This window comes from Eurytemora carolleeae, unplaced genomic scaffold (assembly GCF_000591075.1).
Source record: "Eurytemora carolleeae unplaced genomic scaffold, Eaff_2.0 scaffold5, whole genome shotgun sequence".
NCBI lineage: Eukaryota > Metazoa > Arthropoda > Copepoda > Calanoida > Temoridae > Eurytemora > Eurytemora carolleeae.
Window position 1 is genome coordinate 486,220 of NW_019396741.1, and position 20,541 is coordinate 506,760.

The following is a 20,541-nucleotide window of genomic DNA, read 5'->3' on the forward strand; positions in this document are numbered from 1 at the left end:
AGGTACATTGCTTACAATATAACCGCTTATTGCCACATGCAGTTTTGACGATTGATAAATACCAGATTTTTTACCATTATATTGATTGATTTATAACTCTAGAGTATATAATTTTACTTTAAGCATTTAAATTGCTATTAAAAAATCAGAATAGTCAAAAAGTCGTCTTTATTTGTACACTGTACGATATATATCGTAGGAACAATTAATAGACCGATGAATATTAGATTTATAACAAAAATAATAGAAATATGGTTAACATTAATTAGATTGAATACCTGATAACTATTGGGTTAAATTATTGATAAATTAATTTATGACTGGATTGATTGATTGATATTAATTGATTAATTGATTATGTATTAATTGAATAATTGATTAATTGATCAATTGACATATTGATTAATTGATTAATTGATTGATCAATTACTTAATTGATTAATTGATTAAGGATCCGAATCGAGCAGATGATTGTGATCTTTCACAATGTCAGCTGCCAGACTGCTTCTGTTCACCAGATGGAACCAGGTAATCAGCTGTTTTATCACCAGATAGGACCAGTTAGTCAGCTATTTTATCAGCAGATATATGGACCTGTTATTCAGCTGTTTATCAGCAGATAGGACCTACTAACCAGCTGTTTTATCTCCGGAAATCAGCTGTTTAAATCAGCATAAAGACCTAAGTTATCAGCTGTTTAAATCAGTAGATAAGACTAGGAAATCAGCTGTTTTAATCAGTTGATCATCCGTCTAAAATCAGGTTATAGAGCCGGATGATCAGCTGTTTCAAATTAGTTGATTGATCCAGGTTATAAATGGGGCCGGTTTATAAACCAACGTGAACCGCTGTTTTAATTAGCTGTTGGAACCAAGCTATCAACTATTTTAATCAACTATAGGGACCAGGAAATCAGTCATTTCAACGAATCTTTATCTGTCAATGCTACTTAGCTATAAATTCATAAGCGGATAAAATAAATAATACAATAAAACCAAAGATTATTTTCTCCAGAATTCCGGGAAACCTCGAGAAAGAAAATGTTCCACAAATGATAACGATCACGTTTAATGGAGCTGTTAATTCAGATAACTTGGACCTTTATCAGGTACAATTCTAGCTATCTACTATCCTAGCTATCTACCATTCTAGCTATCTACCATTCTAGCAATCTACCATCCTAGCTATCTACCATTCTAGCTATCTACCATTCTAGCTTTCTACCATCCTAGCTATCTACTATCCTAGCTATCTACCATTCTAGCTATCTACCATTCTAGCTATCTACCATTCTAGCAATCTACCATCCTAGGTATCTACCATTCTAGCTATCTACCATTCTAGCTTTCTACCATCCTAGCTATCTACCATTCTAGCTTTCTACCATTCTAGCTTTCTACCATTCTAGCTATCTACCATTCTAGCTATTCTACCATTCTAGCTTTCTACCATTCTAGCTATCTACCATTCTAGCTATCCACCATCCTAGCTATCTACCATCCTAGCTATCTACCATTCTAGCTATCCACCATCCTAGCTATCTACCATCCTAGCTATCTACCATCCTAGCTATCTACCGTCATAACTATCTACCGTCCTAGCTATCTACCATCGTAGCTATCTACCATCCTAGCTATCTACCATCCTAGCTATCTACCATCCTAGCTATCTACCTTCCTAGCTATCTACCATCCTAGCTATTTGCCTTCCTAGCTTTCTACCATCCTGGTTATGTAACATCCTAGCTATCTACCATCCTAGCTATCTACCGTCCTAACAATCTACCATTCTAGTTATCTACCATCCTAGCTATCTACCATCCTAGATGTATACCTTCCTAGCTTTCTACCATCCTAGTAATCTACCATCCTAGCTATCTACCATTCTAGCTGTCTACTATCCTAGCTATCTACCATCCTAGCAATATACGTTCCTAGTTTTTTACCATCCTACCTATCTACCATCCTAGCTATCTACCTTCCCAGCTTTGTACCTTCCAAGCTTTCTACCATCCTAGCTATCTGCATATGAAGCTACCTACCTTCCTAGCTATTTTCCTTCCTAGCTATTTATCTTCCTAGCTATCTACCTTCTTAGCCATCTACCTTTCTAGCAATCTACCTTTCTAGCAATCTACCTTTTAGCTATTTACCTTTCTAGTTAACTATCTCACTAGCTATCTAACTTTCTTGTTAGCTTTCTGTCTAGTTATCTACCTTATTAGCTATCTACCTGTCTAGTTATCTACCCCAATAGTTATCCTGCTTTCTAGTTATCTACCTTATTAGCTATTTACCTTTCTAGTTATCAACCTTACTAACTCTTCACCTCTCTAGTTATCTACCTTATTAGCTATTTACCTTTCTAGTTATCAACCTTACTAACTCTTCACCTCTCTAGTTATCTACCTTACTAGCTATCTACCTGTTTACCAAAAAACCTGTTGCAGGATCTCTTTAATGGAAAGCGGTTGAACCCAAATGGTTGTACTGTAAAGGGAAGTTTCTTTGTGTCTCACAAGTACACAAACTATTCTGCAGTACAGGTACATTGCTTACAGATTTATGATTTCTAGCATTTAAATCTAAATATCATAAATCCCAAGAATATCAGTTCAAAAGGGATTATACACCAAGATGTTCTATATTACATTCAAAATAAGCCTTTTACATAATTTAGAACTTTTTGATCAAATAAAACCAATAATACTGGTAACATAAATATAAACATTCTTCTAACTATTTAAGAGTATTCGAAAAGAATTTTCATCAACGCCATCATCACTACTGTGGTACTTTAGCAGAACAAATGTAAGAATTATAAATGTAATAATGCTCATAATAAAACTTATTGTTGATGACCTCATTATAAATTCCTTGATGGGTTTAATGATTATCTTCTTCAAAAGTATTGGATCAATCATTGAGTGAATCTGTTTTATCTCCTCATGTTGTTCCTCTAAACCAAGTACAACTTCTGATCCTAGAGATAGCTTAGGATTCTTCTTAAATTGAACCCTGGAAGCTGTTTCTTGGATATTAGATAGGTCAGGTTGTGTTTTATTGTTGTCTGTTGAGCCCTCCACAACTGACACATCCATGGAGAGTCTGTGTTTCCAATTCTGTGTCTTTTTAACCCTTTCGTTCTCAGTTGAAGAGATTTTCTAAATATTAGAGAGTTTAGAATATAATTCATCATCCATTGATATTATTAATAGTTCCTCTTCAGTGGCGGACATAAGGGGGGTTATTGGGGTTATTTATTAGCTGAAGGAAATACTTTGATATCAGAGGATTTAGACAGAATGTCATTGTTAATTGTTGAGCTTTCTACAATTTCACCTTGTAGGGAGACGATATGATTCTTAGTCTTTTTAACGCTAACATCTTCAGTTAAAGGAGGTTCCTGAATATCAGATATGTTAGTTAGGAATTCATTGTTGCCCATTGAGCTGTTTATAGGTTCCCTCTGTAAGGAAAGCCTACATTTCTTAATCTGATTAACATTTACATTTTTAATTTAAGGAGTTTTCTTAATTTTAGAGAGTTTAATCTGTAACTCATTATCCAATGACCTAATTACAGTTACCTCTTGAAGGAAGAGTCCTCCCTTTGTTGTCTTTATAACCCTTTCAGTGGGAAGAGAAGTTCCCTGCATATAAGACAGTTTAGACTGTGTTTGAATGTCTGCTAAACTCTCAACAGTTGTTTCTTGTTTACAGTAGAGGTGATTATTTGCTAACCTTATAAACCTATCAGTTAATGGAGTTTTCTGGATATCAGTGAGGTGAGTCTGGAACACATAGTCCATAGAGTTTTCTTCAGTTGCCCTTTTTAGGGATAGCTTGGGTTTCTTTATTTCTTCAAACCTTTCATCTTTAGTTGAAGAGGTTTCCTGAATATTACAATAGTTAGCACATGTTTTAATGTTCGTTGAGTTTTTTACAGGTTTCTCTTGTATACAGGAGAGTCTACATTCTATATCTGTATCATCTTCAGTTAAAGATGTTTTAAAGAGGTTTGTCTGAAATTTAATATCCACTGAGTTTTCTACCACCTCCTGTTGAATCACAACTTTTGTCGCTGGTGTTTTTGTGCTTCGTGCAGCGTATTTTAATCTTCTGAACAATCTGACTGTATATATTACAACCTTGATCACTTCCAACAATGAAGACACAATGAGTATTGCTGTAGGTATGAGGAACTCAAAACACTCTAATTCTTCAGGTAGACTGTTCCATGATGAATTACTCATGGATTGATTTAAAATACCAAATTCAATTCTTGTATGTAAGATGCTCATAGTGGAGTAATTTGGTGAGTGAGTAACTAAGCATCGGACATGATTTAACATTAAATCTAATATTATTATCACAATGATGAATGTGGCCGAAAGTTTTAGGCACATTTTTTGGTTAATGCTTTGGTAGTAATCTGGGCTGGCAATAAGCACAAATCTAGCAGCAGATAGTGTCAACAGATACCCACATATACAACATCCTACAGGAATGTTGTTCATTACATATTTGGCTATTTCTGGGTAGTTAGAATAGAAGCTGTTCAAACTTTCATGGGCAATATTTGTGAGAAGACTGAGTGTAATGATTTGGATAATTCCAACCTCTATGGCCACCAAGAACTGAATACAGATTCCACCAAGGATGGACTGCTGAGGTTGTCTTACCAGAAATGCTTGAAGTGTTACACAGGCAGTAAAGGATAGAATTGAGCTCAGTACATCTACTGTAAGAGTATAAGAGTTTGGATTGTTTGGCACATTTGCTGCAAAGCAGCAGTATGATGTTGCAATCAGCCAAATACAAAGATTTTCCCAATTCATCTTGCAGAATTGAAAGAATTTACTAAAACAGCTTGAGATGTGGGGCTGGTAAAGACCTTCCTGTATCTGACTTATAATTACTCTCAAAACTTAATCCTCTTCTCTCATTCAGAGAAAAATAAGAGAAAACCAATATTTATCAATTTAAATTTATACTTTCTTGTCAATCATTTATTTCTTATTGGAATATTGACAGACTATGCAGTTTACTTTTAAATTGTTTTCAAATGGTATATTCCATATTTACAAAGATAATGATAGAATTTGTATAATGTCGCCCTGACAGGTATTTAGTAAACATTATATAAAAGGTTCAGTAAAGTTGTCTGTTATCTTCCAAGTTGTCCAAGATGTAATGTTCTAAACATCCGTAGATATTGATTGTAAATATATTGTATGACAACTTTATCTAATCCAGGCTATACTCTAAGGTTTCCAAGCCGAATTCCGTTGTGCGGAATTACTGTTCTCGTTTTGCGCGGATTGTGCGGAATTGCTAGGTAGTTATACGCCCCGCAAGTTAAACCCACTTGCACAGGAAAACCTGATAATTTGTGTATAGAACCAAAAGAGTAGATAAATTGATTATTTGTTTGATTTCTGATTTTTAGGAACTTCACAGACAAGGCCATGAAATTGGAGTGTTTTCAATTACTAACAAGTAAGTTTTTATAAACACTAAGAGAGTATAATTTTTGTATCATCTAATTTCTAAAATAAAAGACAAGACAGAAAATTAAGAGGATAAAAAAAACATTTAATCAAGAAAAAATGTGGAAAATTGTTAAAAATGTTCAAAACTAACTTATGAAAAAGTTTAAAATTTATAGAACATTTGTCTTCTCCAAATGATAAATTCGGAAGGGGCGATGTGAATATTGAAATGTTCTGTTTTTTAACTGTTTATCTAGAATTTTCATTGATATACATTATACAATGTATGGTTTTGCAAGCATTCTATATTCTCTTAGATTTCTCCGAAGAATTAATTATGATCTCAGAGAAGAATTAATTACATTCAACCAAGTGTTCTCATAAAAGAATGTACTGCATAACAGTAAGTGTAATGTGTAACAGTAATTGTGTTGTAAAACTGTGATGTACTTTAAAGCAGTAATTGTACTATGAAACAGTAACTGTACCGAATAACAGGAAGTGTACTGTAAAACAGTAAGTGTACTGTAAAACAGTAAGAGTACTGTAAAACAGTAAGTGTACTGTAAAACAGTAAGTGTAATGTAAAACAATGAGTGTATTGTAAACAGGAAGTGTACTGTAAAACAGTAAGTGTACTGTAAAACAGTAAGAGTACTGTTAAACAGTAAGTGTACTGTAAAACAGTAAGTGTAATGTAAAACAATGAGTGTATTGTAAACAGGAAGTGTACTGTAAAACAGTAAGTGTACTGTAAAACAGTAAGTGTACTGTAAAACAGTAAGTGTACTGTAAAACAAAGAGTACTGAAAAACAGGAAGAGTACTGTAAAACAGTAAATGTTCTGTAAACCAGTTATTGTACTGTAAAACAATGAGTGTATTGTAATAAAAGTAAGTGCACTGTATAACAAAAATTGTAGTAAGCATTCTATAAAACAGTAATTGTACTGTGTAGCGGTAAGTGAACTGTGTAACATTAAGTGTACTGTGTAACGGTAAGTGTACTGTCTGTCGGTAAGTGCACTGTGTAACGCTGTGTACTGTTTAACAATAAGTGATACTGTGTCACAGTGAGTATCACACAGGTCTGCCGCTAACCATTAATTGGCGGTACAGTCCAAACTAGGAACGCAAAGGTTGGCCCAACTCGGATATTCAAATTAACACCAGTTGTGCGTGCTATAAAGTTAAACAGGGTAAACCAATGAGTAAATAACTAAGTAAGCATGGTTTAAGGGGTTGTTTTCTAAAATAATACAATAAAAAGGGATGAAGCTGATTACTGGACTGGTGGTAGCTATGATGATTGGCTAGCGGAGATGGCTGGAGCACGGTTAATTGTTGAACGCTTCGCGAACATCACCGATGGATCTGTTATAGGTATTAAGAGCATTTAATGCTAGCTAGAATTTGCATTGGGATTAATCATGGATAAGGATGTTCTGCTTAATTTAAAGGGTGGTATGTATTATTCACAACAGAACCCTTAAAGGGAGTGGCTGGCCAGAGGTAGTTGAGCTGAGACTGCAGTATTGTAGAGATTTTTTTTAGAAATCATTTGAGACTGATCGGATTTATCAATTATAAACCATACAAACGCCTTATAGGTCTCAAATGATTTCTAAAAAATTTGTTTACAATACTGCATTCTCAGCTTAACTACTATGTCTAGCCAGACACTCCACTTTAAAACCTTTGTGTGGTCTAGAATGAAGAAGATATTCTTGTGTTTCTCGTGCTATCAATCGGATATATAACTCATTTAAATACGTTTACGGACCCTCAATCGAACATACCACTCATTTGAAATACGTCTACCGACCCTGTACATCTCATCTCTTTTGAAGACCCTGTATTTAAACTTTTGAATAAAACTTTTAATTAGGAGTGCGAGCCCCCTTCCTCAGGGTTGGAGGCAACAAGCAGTTTGAGATGATGGCTGATCAGTTTTTCGTTTACGACACGTCGATCACTGCCGCATTGTCCCGTGTACCCATCTGGCCATACACCCTGTACTTCAGAATGCCGCACAAGTGCCACGGGAACGCAATGAGCTGCCCCAGCCGGTCCCACCCTGTATGGGAGATGGTGATCAATGAGTTGGATCGACGAGATGATCCAACCTTTGACGAAGATCTGGCCGGATGCCATTTAGTTTCCTCCTGCTCAAATATTGCTGATAGGTGATTTAAATATTGATAAATCTCCTTATTTTGGACAGAGGAACCCAATATTGATGACAGGGGAACCAAGTTTTACTGGCAAGGAAACCAAATATTTTTACTATGGGAACCAAATATTACTGACAGGGGAACCAAATATTTCTAAAATGGGAGCCAAATATTTCTAACATAGGAACCAAATATTACTGACAGGAGAAATAATTTTACTGACAGGGGAAACAAATAACTGACAGGGAAACCAAATATTACTGACAGGGGGGAACCAAATATTATTGACAGGGGAATCAAATATTACTGATAGCGAAACCAAATATTACTGAAGGGGAACCAAATATTACTGACAGGGGAACCAAATATTGTTGACAAGTGAACCAAATATTTTTAAAAGGGGAATCAAATATTGAAAACAGGGTAACCAAATATTACTGATGAGGTAACCAAATATTACTGACAAGGGAACCAAATATTACTGACAAGGTAACCAAATATTACTGACAGGGGTACCAAATATTACTGACAAGGAAACCAAATATTACTGACAGGGGAACCAAATAATGACAACAGGGGAACCAAATATTACTGACAGGAAAACCAAATATAATTGATAGGAGAACCAAATAATGACAACAGGGGAATCAAATATTACTGACAGGGAAACCAAATATAATTGACAAGGGAACCAAATAATGACAAAAGAGAATCAAATATTACTAACAGGGGAACCAAATATTGACAACAGGGGAATCAAATATTACTGACAGGGGAACCAAATATTACTGACAGGGGAATCAAATATTGATGTTTCGTATGTTTTCAGATCTCAGTTTGGTCGTCTTCTTCGACATAATTTTAACAGACATTACAGTACAAACAGGTTGGATTTTATTTCAAATTAATTTAACAAACTAACAAATCAAGCACCCAAACATATTAACTTTTTGATCCAAGCATGAAAAGAGAAAATTTTAGATCTGGCTTTACATTAAACAAATTTTATTTTAGATTTTGTTTTCTATAAGCAATTTTTATTTTTCAATAAATTTAAATGTAACGCTTAGTTTATCAGATAGCTTCGGGAGAACGACAGGAATGTTCTTTAGTATGTTTTTAATAGTTTGAACGATATTTGACAAAAAATATTAAAGTTTGTTAATTACAAAAATTCGCTTCATTCAGAGACTTATTAAATCTCAGATTTTTCAATTACGTGAAATATGTAATGTTTCTGATAAAAATATATAAAGTTATACAGGGTGCCCCAATAAACATGCGAATTGAGAGACTACTTTAATGTCGTCTTTGATTTCCGATAGTTCAAAAATGACATAAATTGCACCAAAAAAAGATTAAACGTCCGATAAATTTTCCAAAATAAAGTCTACCTTCTTAGTATCTTTAAACTGAGGAGACATTAAACATTTGAACAATTTTGTTGAGTTTTATTAAACAGCAATCTGAACAAAGGAGATGAGTCTTTGGAACAAAATCAAATATTTAAACCTCAATATCTTTAGAACCCGAGGTTGTAAACCTTTGATATTGCAAACTCAGATTATTTGATCTAACAGAATTCATAGTTTGAAATATCTAAGGTCTGCAACATTGGTTCCAAAGATATAGTGATCAAAATTTGTAGCAATGACTCAATTCCTTTTTTTAATATCTCTGTTGAAGGTGAAAAAAATTGGTAGACCACATTTTGGAAATCCCAAAACTAGTAATTTTCGGTGTTAAATGTTTAAACTGCAGATACCACATAATTATGTTTACATAAATAATCCCACTTGGAACATAAACGATATGAAAGTCCCATGTTTATTGGGATCGATAATTCAAACAACAAATATTACAAAAAAAGGACTCATAGAACTAGATAATTGTAGTCAAGTTAGAATTTTGAATAGTCCATTGGACATGAACAGAGCAAGTATAATCTAACACAGACCCATCTTACTTGATTATTTGATTGTCAAGCTACCATTAAAACTATTTATTCTAGAATAACATCAAATACATGATAAAATTGCTTAAATATCGTCTTCTTATTCCATAGTTTTATAGGTTTCACTGTAACTAATTTGTAAATTGCTCAGGGCCCCCCTGGGACTACACTTCCACGCCTCCTGGTTGAAGTCGAACAAGGGGTTCAAGGAGGAGCTCATCAAGTTTGTTGAGGAGATGAATGCTAAAAGTGATGTTTACTTCGTCAACATGGTTCAGGTAAAATAAGAAGATTTATGAAAACATAGATGTCCACATTTTTATCAGGAAATGCGTGAATAAGAAGAAAAACTGACCTTACTTCCTGTAAAAATGACCTGTACTTCCTGTAAAAAAAGATACCACTGCACAATTGTACCTGATTCACCGGAAGTTGTGTTGTGAATAAGGATGAAATATTATCATCTTATGTAGATCTACAGAGTACGGATTTATTCAATTCCTCCACATACTCTGCAGGGATTTCCTGCCATGAGGGATCAAGCACTTATTCTCAAAAGAATTGAGGCTTTGCAACAAACCCATTTTTTCTATATATCTTTGCAACTTAAAGGTGTTAACCCTCAATGTTTCAAATTTAAATTATTTTATCAAACAGAATTCATAGTTTTACTTTTAAATATCTTAAGATCATACGACATTGAGTCGCATCATTAAATTTTATTTGATTATGTTTTATTTTCATGAATATTTAGGTTCTTCAATGGATCCAGAATCCTACTGAAGTGTCTGCTCTCAGGGAGTTTGATATCTGGAAGGAAGCATGTGAAGTCGTGGTATGTAAAACCTAAAATGCCCCTGAAATAAATCCCAGATGTGCAACACAATTTTTTAGGAAGCAATATGGTAAAACTAGCTGATATACGAAATTTTAACATTCGAAAACAATTTTCCTAATGGCCCAGCCATTTTAATGTTTTTTTTCCCCGCCATTTTTGTCCTTTTTAAACATTCTCGGCTAGTTTTCAAGGGATTTTCAAGAGTAATACCATTTTGGAAATCCATTAACTTGGTCAGAAATGGCCTGAAAAAATGTTTTATTGTCATGCAAATGTGTAGGGTATTGGCCAACAAATGATGCATCCTTTAAAAAAGAATTTTCTTTAAAAGTCCCCCCCCCTCCCTACTTCCAGCAAAACCCCGCATGAAGAACCCTTCCTCCATTCCTTCATTGATTTATGTTAAAAATCTAGCAATTTACATTAATTTACAATTTATATTTGATGCAAATGGTGATTTCTTATCAAATGTGCCGTGGACACAGCTGTCCCCCCCCCTCTCTTTCTGAAAAATAACAACATCGATGACATTCTGTAATCAAGGGCCTAGGGAGGTTGTTCTTTATCAGAAGGATTGACGTCATTTGTGATAGAACTAAACAATGGTGTGGTGTATCTTCCCTCCCTCGGGTGGAGGTTATTAAACGTAAGAGTTGGAGTGGATGGATCATATTATTGATTGATTGATTTGTCCAGGGTCAACCTCTCTGTAGCCTGCCCAGCCCTTGTCCTCTGACTACTAGAGAGCTTCCAGGAGAGACCCTGAGGCTGCATACATGTGTTGGTAAGAAGTTAGACAATTTGGGGTCATTGTGCAGTAGCTTAGCTTAAGCCAATATTTTTTTTCAGACTTAAATTATGAATTACCTTAAATGATTTTTTTTTGGGGGGGGGGGAAAGCAGGGGAACAATTATCTCAAAAGTAAAACTAAACCGGGATTCACATTTTTCCCCAACACTAGCTATTAAAAAAAATTGACACATGCTTCATATTTTTGGCTGAAGAATGTTAAAAACAATATTTGATGCTTTTATAGAACAATTCCGCAAAACTTAAATCTTGTTTTTTTTCTTTCTTAAAAATTCAATGAGATAAAGTTAATTTTGATACAGTGGTAGGCGATTATATCATTACAATGAAGACGAGTTTTTATTTAAGTTTTAATTGTTAACAAGCTTTTTCAAATTACAAGTTTACAAGTAATGAAAGAGAAGCTTTTTAAATTGTTAAGTTCTATTGACATACCGTAAAACAGCCTGATTTAAATCAAAATTAAAATCAAAAGTCGTCTTCTTTGTATTGATATAATCGCTTACTACTGTATATTCCAAAACTACATAAAATCATAAAAATCTATTAATATTTCTTTGTTGAATGTGTTTCTGCAATTTGACTGAATTTATTTTAAAAATATTTTTAATTTCAGAATGTCCTGCTAACTACCCCTGGATCCTGGATCCAACAGGAGACGGATTCTCTTTCAAGAAATAAACCTCCGGATTGATTTCAAAAAAAATATTTGATTTCAAATTAAAAATGTTGTTTTATTGTATTTTTGTTTTATTGTTTTTTTGTGTTCTCCTTCTCATAGAACATTTCAACAGTTTATCAGTATTATTTACAAATAAAAGAATTAATTTCATCACATCTCTAATTAATTTCAGAATTTTTCCATGTATATTTTTTAATACAGTGAAACCCTTAATAACAAATACGTCGGAAGAATTTATAAAATGTCGTCTTGACAATTTTTTAATGAGTTTTATACTATATTATGTAAATTTCAGTGTTTGCGAAAATAAATAAATAGCCATGAATATGCGGGAACAGTTTTAAAGAGTTCCATATAATCTTTTATTTAAAAAACTTAATATCTGCAACATTCCACTATCAGAAAGTGAAGAATACAACATTTGATGAATTTTTTCGATGTATTCGTTATTAAGGGTTTCACTGTACAAACTAGAGAAAGAGGACACTAGGGATGCTTGATACACAAAATAGTCCTAAAACTTTCCAATTTTAAAGCAGGAGACCTTGACCAAATAAATTATCAAGTTCAATAAAAGTCTTCAGAAAAATGGACCAATTATGCATGACGTCAGAAGTGTCAAATGTAACAAGAAAGACGACATACGTTTAAGATTTAGGTTTCACAAAAACTGTAAAATAAATAAAGAACTTAAAATTACATGTACGAGAATATCAACTGTCACCCCAACTACCGTCTGTTTTTAGAGAGAACCCACCCACGCCCTTGAAGCTGAATCTAAATGGCAACTACCCAAACTACCTTCAGTTTTTAAAGAGACCCCATCCCCACTCTGTTATAATTCTTTGCGCATGGTATACAATATGGGTATCGATTCCCATTAAATCAATTGTTTTAAGCTTGTTTCTGTCACTCATAACACTCTCCGACCTTTACTATCCTCACCACCCACCTTCTGAAGGGTGCACAGCATTTCGTAGTCGAAAAAAAGGCATTTTATGCATAGGTCAATGGGTGGCTTTATTTTTTTTTTTTATATATTTGCTTCTGACATGATCCAGAATAAATTTGAATAGAATGATATGGACAAGATGAAAGTCTAAAAGTGTGTTAATAGGGGAAAAAAAGCGTAATGGAGAATGCTGGCAGAAAGATGATATGGCTGAGCAGGAAAGTCCCCACAATTGAAAATGTTTCAAACCAAATTTACAAGGTTTCCTAATCTTAGTTAATGATTGTCGATATAATTGCTATTTATGTGCCGCATACAAAGTTGTAAAGTAAAATTTGGAGATTTCTACAACATTTACTTTTAAGGTTACTAAATCAATAGAACACACATAAATGGAAAAAGTTTGAGTCTATACAGATCAGATTATTAGACTGTGAGTCTGTAACAAGCAACGAAGTACCAAAACAAAACCTATCAAAACAGAATTAACGCAACTCTGATCTTCTAATCCCTAAATCTTTGCAACCCAATGTCCTAGACCTAAGATATTTCTAAAATTGAATTCTGTTAGATCAACTTATTTAAATTTAACATATCAATGAACACAATCAGGTTGCTAAGATGTAGGGATCATATATTTTGAGTTTGTGGCAAAGACTCAAGAGGCAAGCGTATGTTTCTTATAAATGTTTTACTGGGAGAATAAAAAAAAATCAATGAAAAAAAGCACAAAGCAACCTAGGTTATGCTCCCTTTGATGATAATTTTTTAAATTTAATTCTGTCGTTTAATATGTTTTGTAAATGCTCCTTGATTTCTAGCAGACAGAAACTAATATCAATAAACATAAAGTAGTAATCTCTGTTTAATATGTTTTGTATGTGCTCCTTAATTTCTAGCAGGTAGAAACTAATATCAATATACATAAAGCATTAATCTCTGTTTGATATGTTTTATATGTGCTCCTGGATTTCTAGCAGACAGAAACAAATATCAATATACATAATGTAGTAATCTCTGTATGATATGTTTTATATGTGCTCCTGGATTTCTAGCAGGCTGAAACTAATATCAATATACATAAAGTAATAATCTCTGAATGATATGTTTTATATGTGCTCCTGGATTTCTAGCAGGCTGAAACTAATATCAATATACATAAAGTAGTAATCTCTGTTTGATATGTTTTATGTGTACTCCTGGATTTCTAGCAGACAGAAACTAATATCAATATACATATAGTATTAATCTCTGTTTGATATGTTTTATAAGTGCTCCTGGATTTCTAGCAGACAGAAACTAATATCAATATACATATAGTAGTAATCTCTGTTTGATATGTTTTATATGTGCTCCTGGATTTCTAGCAGACAGAAAATAATATCAATATACATAAAGTTGTAATCTCTGTTTGAAATACTTTGTATGTGCTCATTAATTTCTAGCAGACAGAAACTAATATCAATATACATAAAGTTGTAATCTCTGTTTGAATGTCCAGTCAAAACTTATGAACCCCATGATGTTCTTGGCGTGGTTTAAGAAACCCTAGTTTAGTGAGCTAATTTTAATAGAGAAAGTTTAGTTTCTAGGGTTAGCTGTGGTTCCAAACTATTTACAAATGTTTAATATTTTATTAACATTATATTTTGAAGTTTGAGTAGAAATGATAAACAATAGAATTGCCATCTTAAATATATTTTCCTTTTAGATTTAACTTTACTTATTGTGAGATATGACCTCGAGGTTGTATTTAATAAGGTTATTGTTACTCTCAATGCGCTCCAATATACGGGAAATGTTGTCTCCCAAGATAGATAGATAAAACCCAATATGACGTCACTGATTATATTGGCGAGAGTGACGTCATATTAGGTTTTTATCTATTTATCATAGGCGACGACATTTCCCGTACGTTGAAGCGCATCGAGATTAACCTTTTTTACTATACAACCTTGGATTACTCCAAGGTTATAATGCAAGGAAAGTTAATTGCAGTTGCGTATACTCTGCGTACATATTGAAACCAGTTCTCTCTGGGCGAAATTTGAAAACAAGAATAGATGCAACAGTATTCGTTTAGTATCCAAGGAGGATAAAATCATTGAATTTTGAAAATTTCGATAATTCTCATAATAGTTTTCTATGACCAGAATATTTCATTGATTTTGTATGTGCCATCCATCTTGTGTTTACATTACCGCCCAGAGACAGTACACTGCAGTACAAAAGATGCGTACACCTCTGAAATAACTTTCCTTGCATTATAACCTTGGTTGAGCCCAAGTATGAGAAAATCTAAGTTTAATTGGCTGCAATTTTGAAAATCCGAACTTTTTTCTTAAAAGCTTCTAAAAATGTGGAGTGTGGTTGAAAACATGTGAACTGTCAACGGGAGGGCAACTTTAATTTGACAAAGGGGGGGTCATCTTTGTTTCTAAAAGTAGGAGGGGCACTTAGATTTAAAGGTTGCAAGCTCTCAAGCGAAAATTGATGAGAATTTTACCAATTACTTTTTGGAAACCAAAACTATCAAAAAGTTCTTTGAAGTGCTAAAAATGTACATGTAAAAGGCTACAGAAAAGCATAAGTGAGTAAAGCGGTAAGATTAAAGCCGAAGACGTTGCGACACTGCAAAGTCGACCCTGACTTAAAAATTAATGATTCTTTTTACAAGCAAATAAATGCATAAAGCCGGGCATAATATACATTTTTCTAATTTTTCTTCAGTTTCATTAGAGAATAGTATAAAAGCAAAACAATGTTATGAGAAATACCTCGAAATAATAATTAAATTAGATGAGTTTCCTATTCAACAATATCAAAATATACACTCTAAAATTAAAAACCAATATTAAGCGATTAAAAGTCGCCTAATCGGGTGTAAAAGTTGGATGGCACATGTAGGCGATAAAAATCTTAAACCATGAAAGACAAATAATCGCTTATATTCGAAAAAAAATCGCTTTTTTCAACAAAAAATTACGTATTTTGCATTTTATATAGCTTCCAAATAAGCGACAAAAAATCGGTTTAAAAAAAAAAAAAAAATCAATTATTTTCGACAAAAAAAATCTTATCCTCTCTTCCTCCCGCCCCCCTAACCCCTAACATCCCTTTATCTCCTTCCCTCCCTGTACTTATGATTAACTAGCTAGACTTTTTTATTGTTATTTTTCAAATGCCCGTTTTTTCATTTGTACTTACTAGTTTCCAAGCTAGACATTTACCCCCACCCCCCCCCTTGAAGTCATATAGTACACATGAAAGACCTGATTTGTATGGATTTGTAAAAGATTAGACAATTCTTTGAACAAAAAAATGTAAAATTGTTAATGCATTACATAGTGTTTGCGGTGATTACATAGTCATTTGTAAAAAAAACTAAAAAATTTCTGTTTTTTGCTAACAAAGTACAATTTACTTACTTACAGTATAACATCAAACAACGTGTTGCAGAATCGCAGAATCGCAGAACATTTACATAAAATATACTCTAGCAGACTTTATTACTTTATTATCAAGTACTAGCTAAAGGACCCGGCGTTGCCCGTGGAAAAAAAATTTGAAAACTAAAAATTTAACATTTTTTCCGATTTTTATTTAGCCTATTACACCCTCTGGCCACCCATGAGTATCCACAAAAAATGTTAGCCCAATCGGTCCAGCCGTTTGGCCGACTAAACGCAACATATATATATAGACGAATGTCTTGTTTTATTATATGGATGGAATTAAGCAATACAATGTTAATTCTTATCAAAGAAGATTTCGTATAATTGTCACTTTATTCCCATGTTTATTGGGAGACCATGTTAATTCTTATCAAAGATTTCGTAGAACTGTCACTTTATTCCCATGTTTATTGGGAGACTCTGTACGAAACCAATTCTATCATAGAATCAAGGGCTTTTTATTTGATACGAAGTCAGCTGGGAGAATTTTTGGCCCAAATTTTTGGGATAAAACAAGCATTACATGATTTCCCAATTACAAATAATATTTGATAAATTCAGTTTTTTTAAAATACAACTTACAAATATAATGAAGAATAAATGTAGTAATTTTATTTATTTGTAGTTTAAACCAACTTTAAACACATCAAACTACATTGTACAATAATCTGAGCTGGGATCTTTTGAATCGGGATTATGAATACCCATAATCCCGATTGCTAGATCTTGATATCACGGTGGACACTTTTAATTTGAGGATCAATGCTCGGGAGAAATTATGTTTTGTAAAAAATGAAAATTTTGGGATCTTTTTGTCAGTTTTACTCTAGCTAATAAACGTGTCCAAAAATGGACAAAAAAGTTTGTTTCACATTTTCACATATTGTTACACAGAATAATTAAAACTTTGTTTCCAGGATTATAACTCTCAGTTGGCTTGTGAAATATCAATCAGAAATTATTACCTTGAATGGCCATCCTAGAATTTCTTGAGAAAAAATTTACAAAATTTAAGATCTGGGGTTTCCATAACTTTGTTAAAGTCTTACCAGCTGACTGATATAATTCTTTAAGATTGTCTCGTATGATATAAATTATATCAGTTGAATTCATTTATTAGGATTGTCCCGTAGAAATAACTTTTATCAGCTGACTGATATTTTTGTTCTTTATAGCATCTCTGCATTCATTTATTACCAGAGTCTAAAAATAAAATAATAAAATAAAATATCTCCATGATAGATTAATTATAAAAACAACCAACGCTATTTAGAAATTCATTTCGTTAAGTATGTTGGGGATATTTCACAAAATGTACATCCCTGTAAATATCAAACAAAATGTTCGTTATCTAAAAATCACATACAGGGTTACCCACAAAGAATGAGAATTGAGACTGTAAAGACGATAGTTTCTATTAAAATATGTCGATCCGAAGGTTAAATTAAATATTCTGCTGTAGATCTAGTAATCAGCTTAATTAATGATTTGGCATAGAAACAAACAAGTTTGCAGTTGCACTGAATCAAGAATACATGTAAACAGGCAGTTCAAATTCCGAACAATCGTTTCTGAAGTTTTACCCTTTGTGGGCATTATGGTAGCTTCATTTCTTCAATTGAAGTATTAAAAAATTAATACTTTCCATTCCATTTCGCATTGGAAATGTTTGTAGAAAATTTTACCTTAGACTTGCCTATCCGGAGACGACCAGCCCGCTGAATAACCTGGTTAACTTCCTTTAATGTATCCATCAACTCCTCGTGGTTGGTCACCCTGCAGTGTAGAGGTTAATGTGTATACATTTAGAGTTCAATCAGTACAATAACATTACAACCGTACAGATTTAATCAAATAGATTATTTAGGACAACAGGTGTCAACATACTAGTTGACATGTTTTCCAAGATTAAATAAAAAAGTGTATAACAGAAAACAAAGAACATAAAATGGAACTTATTTTATTGTAAGATAAGCACTTTATTCTAAAATTATCACTATTATTAACAATTTTGTCGGACACTAAAACTGAATTGACACTTGTGACGTCAGAATACAGCTGTACTGAAAGTGTACAATTTCTACGTTGCCATCTATTGTACTAGAATCTATTTGGATTTAATCAGTTTAGTGATAAGGTACAGATCTTGTGTTCTGCAGCTGTAGTCAAATATTTATTTCTGACCCACAGCCAACATCATGGATAAATATCACAAGATAATCAAACATTTAGAAACACAAATTTATCCTTAAGATCTTACACAGTATTCCACTGGTAGTGTCAAATTATTCGATCCACCCTGTACATTGTACAATATACAAACTACAACCCTGTACAATACATAAAATACAATCGATCCATGTTTTCTTGATTCATTTACCTGATTTTGTATCCTGATACAAGATCCCTATTTATATCATGAAGCTGTCCAATTACCTGATTTTGTATCCTGATACAAGATCCCTATTGATATCATGAAGCTGTCCATTTACCTGATTTTGTATCCTGATACAAGATCCCTATTGATATCATGAAGCTGTCCAATTACCTGATTTTGTATCCTGATACAAGATCCCTATTTATATCATGAAGCTGTCCATACCATTTCTTCATGCTTTGCCTGAACATAATTCAACTTAAAATGTTTAAACTTAAACAAAATCCCTTCTCAAAGATATTTCCTCAGGTAAAATAATCTTTGCTTTTATACAAAAATAATAATTTGAAGAGTTCATAAAATATCTTTAGATGAATATTTTTGAAAAAATTAACATTCAAGGGAAAAGTATATATTTAATTGGGGGAAGTTTTGAGAATATACAAATTTTTAAATCTTCAAAATATAAGTCATTGTATTAGTCGCTTTTATACGACTACCTTAGGGATCAATATAATTTCATCCAATACGATCCCAAATGTTAATTGATTGGTATTAGGGGCAGAAATTACCCATGCTGTTGTAATAAACAATTGGAAGAATGATGTTAAGTTGTAGAAAATAATTCCAAACTGTAGAATGCATAGTGTAAGGGAGTGTTTTATTGCTCTGTATATCAGAATATATTGATTACCACAGACTAGCCAGACTGCGCATATGCTCTACCTGGATAGGCTAAGCAGGCCTAAAGTGGCCCAGATCGCCATACTATACATGAAAATTGTTAATTTTTATCGGCATACGAGATCTGCTATGACGTCACATCCTGTTATATAAGTGTGTCTAGAAAAATATAACCAAACCAAACTGTCATTATTCAAGAAACCATCAACAGGATTAGATCTGAGTATGAGTATATACTTTTCCATTTTAAACAATTTTTATTACCGTTTGTTTATTTTGTTTTTTGGGCATAAAGCATAAGCAAGATGAAGATTTAAGTTATATTAAATTTCTCAACTTTTAGATTAAGTTAGTAATAGAAAATCCAGTAGACCCAGTAGATCCACCGGTTGGTCAGGATGGGCTAGTGGATGAGGATCCAAGGGAGCTAGCAGCTCGGCAAGCTGCAGCTGAAGCAGCAAGAGTAAGGGAAGCCGAGGAAAGGAGAAACCGAGCCACGGACACGATGGTAAGGAGGAGAGCAGCCAGGGATGATGAAGATAGCGAGGAGGAACCTAAGGTTGAAGTTAAAACCAAGAGCAAGAGGAAACTGGATAATTTCTTCACGATGGAGTCGGCTAATCTACAGGAGGAACGATTAAATGAGAGAATGTCACTCAGGGTAAGAAATTTTTATTTTTATATTTTGTTGCCTGTGTGGCTGATTTATTGCCTGTGTGGCTGATTTATTGCCTGTGTGGCTGATTTATCGCCTGTGTGGCTAGAATATTGCCTGTGTGGCAGATTTATTGATTGTATGGCTAGTTTATTGCCTGTGTGGCTAGAATATGGCCTGTGTGGCTAGTTTATAATCTGTGTGGGCTTTGTTCACCAATATAATTCACCAAAACCATACTGTAGTCCTTTAATTATCATACAGGGAAATTTTCATCTTTCTAAACATCCCAACGAAAGATTTGACAGGTTCTTTTACGTTAAAAATTGTAAAACTTAACCCTTGAATGGGTATTATAGACAACAAGTAGCGGTTCGATGGCAATCAAAACCCTTTCGTGGAAATGTAGCATGTCGTGTCGGTACAACTATAGACCTGGTTTGCCTAGCCCGTGAGAGCTTATTAGC

General features: G+C 33.4%; 3 protein-coding genes and 1 long non-coding RNA gene across 8 annotated transcripts in view; 2 read left to right on the forward strand and 2 right to left on the reverse strand.

Annotated features, from left to right (window-relative positions):
- The window catches only part of LOC111708056 (uncharacterized), a 19,031-nt gene extending 6,930 nt beyond the window's left edge, over window positions 1-12,101 (forward strand). The window contains exons 7-17 of the mRNA XM_023481308.1: window positions 452-528; window positions 1,015-1,108; window positions 2,450-2,545; window positions 5,451-5,500; window positions 6,763-6,875; window positions 7,381-7,678; window positions 8,496-8,552; window positions 9,772-9,898; window positions 10,375-10,455; window positions 11,155-11,242; window positions 11,886-12,101. Of these exons, the coding sequence (XP_023337076.1) occupies window positions 452-528; window positions 1,015-1,108; window positions 2,450-2,545; window positions 5,451-5,500; window positions 6,763-6,875; window positions 7,381-7,678; window positions 8,496-8,552; window positions 9,772-9,898; window positions 10,375-10,455; window positions 11,155-11,242; window positions 11,886-11,950 (1,146 nt within the window). The 3' untranslated portion in view covers window positions 11,951-12,101. The remainder of the gene's footprint in view (window positions 1-451; window positions 529-1,014; window positions 1,109-2,449; window positions 2,546-5,450; window positions 5,501-6,762; window positions 6,876-7,380; window positions 7,679-8,495; window positions 8,553-9,771; window positions 9,899-10,374; window positions 10,456-11,154; window positions 11,243-11,885) is intronic.
- LOC111708057 (uncharacterized) lies at window positions 3,269-4,922 on the reverse strand. Its single transcript, XM_023481309.1, has 3 exons — window positions 3,743-4,922; window positions 3,589-3,651; window positions 3,269-3,405 (listed from the first exon to the last, which is right to left on the reverse strand). The coding sequence occupies exons 1-2, from the start codon at window positions 4,837-4,839 to the stop codon at window positions 3,621-3,623; spliced, it is 1,128 nt and encodes a 375-aa protein (XP_023337077.1). The 5' UTR covers window positions 4,840-4,922; the 3' UTR covers window positions 3,269-3,405; window positions 3,589-3,620.
- Window positions 12,102-16,955: 4,854 nt separating the features above from the next.
- The window catches only part of LOC111708034 (Bardet-Biedl syndrome 2 protein homolog), a 31,333-nt gene continuing 27,747 nt past the window's right edge, over window positions 16,956-20,541 (reverse strand). For all 4 annotated transcript variants that reach the window (XM_023481279.1, XM_023481277.1, XM_023481276.1 and 1 more), the window contains 3 exons: window positions 18,907-18,978; window positions 18,044-18,134; window positions 16,956-17,561 (listed from right to left, as the gene is read on the reverse strand). In XM_023481279.1, coding sequence (XP_023337047.1) covers window positions 17,475-17,561; window positions 18,044-18,134; window positions 18,907-18,978 — 250 coding nt within the window. In that variant the 3' untranslated portion in view covers window positions 16,956-17,474. The remainder of the gene's footprint in view (window positions 17,562-18,043; window positions 18,135-18,906; window positions 18,979-20,541) is intronic.
- LOC111708036 (uncharacterized) lies at window positions 19,310-19,877 on the forward strand. Of its 2 annotated transcripts, none has more exons than XR_002766580.1 (2): window positions 19,310-19,642; window positions 19,763-19,877. It is a non-coding gene; the product is annotated as an uncharacterized LOC111708036 (long non-coding RNA). The 2 variants fall into 2 exon arrangements; XR_002766579.1 differs by having other exon boundaries at window positions 19,769-19,877.